Here is a 6,782-nt window from a genome sequence, read left to right as displayed (position 1 = left end):
TCTAACAATGATTCCGGATATATATAAGTCTGTGAGAGAAAATAAAGCTCTTGTAAGAGAGTCGTTATTAGCGATAAATATTCTCCAGAGTTTATACTGGCAACAAGGGAAGTTATTTTCAGAAAGCTAATGAACCTCTGATTTTATCAAAAATATATAATTTGCATTATTATATTTAAATAAGATCCTTTCTTCCTTAATTCCTTTTAGTATCTATCGGACGATTTGTATATTTTTTTCAGGTTTTAATCGATCTCGCGTTAGCATGATGATAAATGATCAACATTTATATAAACACACATTGATTTTTTTAAAGCAAATAGATAAGTGGATGTACAAATGTGACAATATGTGATACTTCTAGTTTCATTCGGTAAGAACTGGTAAAAACTCGTGACGAAATTAGTTTCTCTCGTTATCATTATGTGTACCAACACAACAATATCGGATATTTTTAGTCTACAATAATAACAACACACATGTTGCATAAACCGTAGAACAAAAAAAAGAAAACAGATAACAAATTGAGCAATTATAATGCTTTACATAAATCTATCTTTTAACTCTTTTTTAACTTTTACTGTTTTTCCGATTTGCAAATATATTGAGTAATTGTTGTTTTGCAATTGACGTCGTAATATTATTTTCGTCGGACGAGCTGCGCGAAAGCAACAACTTTGTCAATCGAACGCGCGATGCGGACGCGAACTGATATCGCGGACGAGAGAGAAATGCCACGCTGCAATGAGAAGTTCTTTGATAATGTATGTATATGATATAAACAGTGTAATCGTAAAGAATGAACCACAACTAACAGAATAGTCGTGCGATACTGCGCAATCCATGAACCGAGGGACCGTAGTTCAATCTGCGCTAATACTGCAATCGCACACAAGCTGAATCAATCTGCGAGGCATACGAAATGCTCCGTTTAGTAAGGAACAAGGTATATATTTGATTTGAAATTAGTGTTCAGTGATACATTGTATATAAAGATGGTTTTATTCATATTTTTATAAAAAGCTAGAAACCGCATACATGCTAATGCTTCTTTTTATTGTTTAGTTGCCTAAATGGAGTCTCAGAAATAACCGAGCGATCGCTACATCCGAAAAGAACGAGATAAAAAACACTGACATTCCCAGCAATGCAGACGTTGTAATAATAGGTAATTAAGCTTATACTTCGTAGACACAAGATAAAGAATTATGTTAATGCGACTAACAAGTTATACAAAAATTGAATATTCTACATTGTACATGAATTAAAATATAATTGAACGGTTTTTTAGCAATATCTCTTCGTACGTAGAACTAAAGAGATAAAAATATCTTAGTTAAACATTAATCTTAACGTTTACGGACACAGATTTATTAATAAATTCAATTAAAATGCACACGACAGGTGGTGGCAGCGCTGGTTGCAACGCACTGTATCAGTTAGGAAAACGTGGAGTCAATGCAGTGCTCTTGGAAAAATCTAAGCTCATATCTGGCACAACATGGCATACGGCAGGTCTTCTGTGGCATTTACGCGGAATATGCGACGTAGAGACGGAATTGCTGAAAGCCTCGCGAATGCTTTACGCATCTTTGCAAGAAGAGACGGGTATAGATCCAGGATGGATAAACAACGGTGGACTCTGCATCGCTCATACTCCCGTAAGTACGAAGATATCTCTACACGATTGTTGTGTCTTTATCCATTTCTCAGAAAATAAATATCAACTGTGTTTTTCGTAGGAGCGAATAGCCGATTACGAAAGATTAGTTACCAGCTGTAAGAATTTCGGTATCGATGCATACATGATTGATCCGGTCGAAGCGAAAGAAAAATTTCCCCTCCTAGATAAAGACGCATTTGAAGCTGCGATTTACTGTCCAGAGGATGGTTCGATAGATCCTGCCATGTTAGTAAATGCGTTGACAAAATCAGCAGAAGGAAACGGTTGCAAGGTACATACTTCAGTTTCCTCATCGCCATCAATCTCTGTAACACACACATTTATACTATAATAATAAAACATGCAAATTCTATGGTATATAGTTCGCAATAAAATTGATAGAGTTATTTGTTCAATAGCGATATGTGTTTTATGTAAATAACTAGAACCAACGTAAAATTCTACCGTTAATTATTCATCGAAAGCTGATTTATATAGTTATAAATATATATAAATAATTCTTTAAGGTCATCGAAGATTGTCCGGCCATTAAAATTCTCGTGGAGGATACCGACGGCCATAAAACCGTCCGCGGAGTGGAAACGTCTCATGGTATTATAAAAACTAACGTCATATTAAACGCGGCGGGAGCATGGTCTGGAACAATAGCGCGAATGGTAGGATTGGATATCCCGTTGGTACCGATGAAACACGCATACATTGTTACCGAGCCGATGAACGTACGAGGATTGCCAAATGTTCGAGATCCCGATTTCGATATCTACTTTCGGGTGCAGGGTGGAAATATAAATATCGGAGGATACGAGCCAAACCCTATCATATTGAAATTTGTAAGTTTTATCGTACACTAATTGCTGTTATAGAAGAAACGCGTGCAGGACAATGGTAAAGTCTTACGTACTCTCGATTAACTCAAATGACGTGTATTGTCAAGCCGCCGGAGGACTTTGCCTTCAGTTTATACGAGCTGAATTGGGACGTGTTCAATACCCACGTAGAGGCGATGAACCGACTGATGCCCGCTTTGGCAACCACTGGAATAAGAACAACGGTGTGCGGCCCAGAAAGTTTCACTCCCGACCACAGACCTATTATGGGTAGAAAATTTCAGCATTAATTTACAATCGACGTTTATGCGTGACATAGGCACATTAAGTCTAAAATACAACAATGTCCAAAAGGTGAAGACCCACGCTGCACGGGTCTTTATTATTCTTGCGGATATAATAGCGCCGGGATGATGTTCGGAGGTGGTTGCGGAGAACAAATAGCATTATGGATCATTAATGGGCGACCGGACAAACACATGTTCAATCAGGACATCAGACGGTAAAAATTTATTCAAATTAAAAAGACAAATCTCTTAAACCGTAGAAAATGTAATACGTTAAAATGACATCGTGTTTACTCAGCGAATTAAATTTTGGATTTATCAATCGTTTATATATAAGACACCTTATATTTTTTATGTCTGTTTTATGTTTATAAAACAGAAAGTATCAGCAACATGATAAGTAGAATGCATCATTCTATTAATGTCTATAATTAATGCTTTTTACACATGTTTTTTTCTCTATTCAGATACATACTAGAACAAAGAAAAAATTTAGTGTGGGTGAACGAACGAAGTCACGAGGCTTATGCAAAAAATTACGATGTTGTTTTCCCGCACGACGAACATTTAAGCGGCAGAAATTTGAAGACAGATCCTTTCCACGGTGTAAGTTACGCTTTATTTCAATTTAAGCTTTATTTTTCAATTAGATTACGCATTTTTTTTACTCGCAAACGCGATGTATCATTGCTATTTTTTAGTTTCTCGTCAACGAAGGTGCCGTTATGGAAGAACGACAAGGATGGGAGCGTCCAGGATGGTTCCTACCAGACAACAAGACTGCTCCAGTTTTACCTTACGATTACGGTGGCTATTACGATACACCAAAGAATACGAATGACACATACGCCGAGATATTGAAAACAGAATGTACATTTGATTTTCCACCGCACGATAATATCGTAAGTCTCTCTTTTTCTTTACAAGATTTGGCTACTGAAGGACTATCATAAAATGTTTTTTGCGCGATGAAAAATGTTGACTCAACCATTTTTTTTCATCTACTTGTAATAGATACGGGAGGAAGCGCTTGCCTGTAGAAATAACGTTGCTTTATTTGATCTGTCGTATTTCGGGAAACATTACTTATGCGGCCCAGACACGAAGAAAGCAGTGGATTATATATTTACGTCTCAAGTGGATCGAGAAATTAATAGAACTGTATACACCTGCATGTTGAATAAAAGAGGAGATGTAGAAGGTGACTGCACGGTTACTGGTCTAGAATCTGGCTCGGGTGGCGTAGTCGATCCCATATTTAAGGGAAAATCTTTTTACATAGGTATCTATTTTTATATCTTATCGAGCGTATATACACCGTCTTTTATATTCCAATACTGCGTTATTAACACTTCCATTTCTGATTTTAGTGAGCGGAGGCATGTCATCGTATCACACTTGGGCACATATCAGCAAAGTAATAAGAGAGAAAGGTTTCAACGCATCTCTGCACAATATTACAGAACAGATAGGAATTTTGTCAGTTCAAGGTCCTAACAGGTATCAAAATGAAATGCGAATACGAATAAATATATAAATTGTTATAAAATTATATATCTTGTATATATCGTCCATTCAATATATCTCGTTATTACAGCCGCCAAGTTCTTCAAACGTTAGTCGACGCTGATCTTTCGAATAAATCATTTCCATACTCAACTTCAAAACTAGTGAGAGTAGATGGCGAACTGGTGCACATGTTTAGACTTAGTTTCGTGGGTGAACTCGGTTTCGAATTACACATTCCAAGAAGTTCGTGCGAAAAGGTTTATAAAGCTGTAATGGAATGCGGTAGAAAATATGATATGAAATTAGCCGGCTTCAGAGCGCTGTACAGTTTAAGTTGCGAGAAAGGTTTGCAATATTATACAGAGTACATGCTTTTTATCTTTTTAACCTCATGTCAATTTGTGGTAATTGTGTGTAATTGTTAATTCGTCTATCAGGATATCATCTTTGGGGTGCAGACTTAAGAATCAATGACAATCCGATAGAAGCAGCTTTAGAAATCGTCTGCCGCAAGAACGGCCAGTACTTAGGAAAGACGTCTGTTGAACAGAGCCGTAAAAATGGAATAAAAAAAAGACTGGTGCATTTACACATAAACGAGTGAGTACATCGTTTTGCAACACAATCTGACCGTTATCATTATTATTGTTGGCTTATCAGTATTACAAATGCGCACTGTTTACGCACAAACATTTGTTTAATTACAGCGATATACCACTGTGGGGTATGGAGAGCGTTTATAGAAACGATCAACTGGTTGGCTATTTAAGAAGAGCCGAACATGGGTATACCTTTAAGAGTAGCATTGGACAGGCGTAAGTAGATGAAATTACGAATAATAAAAATATGAATAAATACATATGTATATATACACGTTTACCGTTGCGTTATTCAGATACATCACAGCTCCAAATGGACAAAATGTTACAAAGGAATTTTTAGAGACGGGTACTTACCACATTGAAGCAAGGAGGAAAAAATATCCCGCGAAGATGTATCTTCGAAGCCCATTCGATCCACAGAACAAGAGATTACTAGGTGCATACACAATATAAAAATACTTATCGATATTATTCCTTTTTGATTCTAAACCATCTGCGAAAAGCAATTGTGTCTCAACAATCACAAACATTTTATATTTTTGTACATACATACATAAAAGAAATAGTATAAATTACTTGTGTCACTACGACGAACAGTACGAAACGTTCCGTCACTCAGGCCTACCCCGCTAATGGGTTAGCATGTATAGTTACATTATTCAGCCTGATTTCTGCGAGCGGTTTGTAATTCTTAGGATTCACGGGTTGTTTTTCTAATTGCTCCAACGTTTCTAAACCGTCAATGACTCTGCGATAAGTAAACAAAGAATGATCACAATTTTATACCGGCTACGCGCACAGTAAAAATTAAAAGGAGGTGAACTCACTTTCCAAACAAGGTGTACTTTAGATCCAGGTGCGACTGAGGCGCGTAAGTTATAAAAAACTGACTGCCATTTGTATTAGGGCCGTTGTTAGCCATAGAGACGAGACCTCTCGCATTGTGCTTGAGCTCCTCCTTAAATTCATCCTCGAACCTGCGATTCCATATAGAGGTTCCCCCTTTACCGGTGTTGGTGGGATCTCCGGTTTGAACGATGAAGCCTTTTATGTTCCGGTGGAACAAACAATTGTCGTAGTATCCACTGGCGCAGAGCGCAAGAAAGTTCTGAAAAGAGAACCGTGTTACACAAAGGTCGTAAAGTGTTTTCCTGTCCCCTAATTAATGTAGCGTCTTCAACCTCGCTTCAAAATTATTTCAGCACGGTATATTAATTATTATTAATTGTAAAAATATAAGAATAATTGCACGTATAGGTTATGCATCGCTGACGAGTGGTTGTATGGTTACGTGTCGTCGAAATGCGACAATATATACAGAAAATTAACCGATACCTCGCACGTTTTCGGACACATCTCGCAGAACAATTCTATCTTGATGTCACCGACGTCCGTATGCAACGTTACGCTCTGGAAAAGACGTAATATTTCCATCGCTCAAATTCTACAGATGCAAGCATAAAGCTGTAAAACACTACGGACAATTTAACATACCATTTTTCACGACGTATGTATTCGAGCAGAAGGATCTAATCTAATTCCGTCGATTTCAAGATCACATTTAACGACAAATAAATCCTTTTTAGGGCACAACACAGGATCACCCGCACGCGCTCAATGCTTTCGCGCGTTCAAGCGAGAATGGCGAGAATGTCGGAAGAGTGCAAAAGAGTGAAGCGGAGTGGAGGTGCAGAAGGCGCAGTTGAATTGCGCACGAGGTGCGCGTGGTTTCATTCCGGAGTCAAATAGCGTCTGTATAGCCATCATCGACCTTAGAATTACAATTTCATATATTATTAGCATATTATTATATTATTATATTACATATTATATTATATCAATTATCACTAATTACATTATTAATTATTATATT

At 37.3% G+C, this 6,782-nt stretch overlaps 2 protein-coding genes across 3 annotated transcripts; one reads left to right on the top strand and one right to left on the bottom strand.

Annotated features, from left to right (window-relative positions):
- The first annotated feature begins 680 nt into the window (after positions 1-680).
- Positions 681-5,497, top strand: LOC143907872 (sarcosine dehydrogenase, mitochondrial-like). Its single transcript, XM_077424922.1, has 15 exons — positions 681-946; positions 1,066-1,168; positions 1,405-1,661; positions 1,743-1,955; positions 2,191-2,514; positions 2,619-2,781; positions 2,866-3,013; positions 3,266-3,404; positions 3,500-3,700; positions 3,813-4,080; positions 4,169-4,298; positions 4,396-4,652; positions 4,745-4,907; positions 5,015-5,122; positions 5,203-5,497. The coding sequence occupies exons 1-15, from the start codon at positions 923-925 to the stop codon at positions 5,360-5,362; spliced, it is 2,658 nt and encodes an 885-aa protein (XP_077281048.1). The 5' UTR covers positions 681-922; the 3' UTR covers positions 5,363-5,497.
- On the bottom strand, positions 982-6,556 carry LOC143907880 (peptidyl-prolyl cis-trans isomerase-like 3). Of its 2 annotated transcripts, XM_077424935.1 has the most exons (7): positions 6,404-6,556; positions 6,245-6,319; positions 5,737-6,017; positions 5,486-5,657; positions 5,264-5,402; positions 2,586-2,772; positions 982-1,989 (listed from the first exon to the last, which is right to left on the bottom strand). In XM_077424935.1, exons 1-4 carry the CDS (start codon positions 6,404-6,406, stop codon positions 5,531-5,533), a joined length of 486 nt encoding a protein of 161 aa, XP_077281061.1. In that variant the 5' UTR covers positions 6,407-6,556; the 3' UTR covers positions 982-1,989; positions 2,586-2,772; positions 5,264-5,402; positions 5,486-5,530. The 2 variants fall into 2 exon arrangements, with proteins under 2 accessions (XP_077281061.1, XP_077281063.1); XM_077424937.1 differs by lacking the exon at positions 2,586-2,772.
- Between the last annotated feature and the right edge of the window lie 226 nt (positions 6,557-6,782).

The sequence above is a fragment of the Temnothorax americanus genome, unplaced genomic scaffold, assembly GCF_048541705.1.
Source record: "Temnothorax americanus isolate GAGA-0224 unplaced genomic scaffold, ASM4854170v1 Scaffold9, whole genome shotgun sequence".
NCBI classification, from domain to species: Eukaryota; Metazoa; Arthropoda; class Insecta; order Hymenoptera; family Formicidae; genus Temnothorax; species Temnothorax americanus.
This window is presented reverse-complemented; position numbering and strand designations above follow the sequence as displayed.

Bases quoted from the DNA above. Each gene is read 5' to 3' on its own strand.
- LOC143907880 (XM_077424935.1), bottom strand. The intron at 6,018-6,244 runs GTATCGGTTAAT...TTCTCTTTTCAG, and splicing joins TGTGTCCGAAAACGTGCGAG to AACTTTCTTGCGCTCTGCGC. The intron at 5,658-5,736 runs GTGAGTTCACCT...TACTTATCGCAG, and splicing joins AAGTACACCTTGTTTGGAAA to AGTCATTGACGGTTTAGAAA.
- LOC143907872 (XM_077424922.1), top strand. From the start codon at position 923: ATGCTCCGTTTAGTAAGGAACAAG. The intron at 3,701-3,812 runs GTAAGTCTCTCT...TACTTGTAATAG, and splicing joins TTCCACCGCACGATAATATC to ATACGGGAGGAAGCGCTTGC. The intron at 4,908-5,014 runs GTGAGTACATCG...GTTTAATTACAG, and splicing joins GTGCATTTACACATAAACGA to CGATATACCACTGTGGGGTA.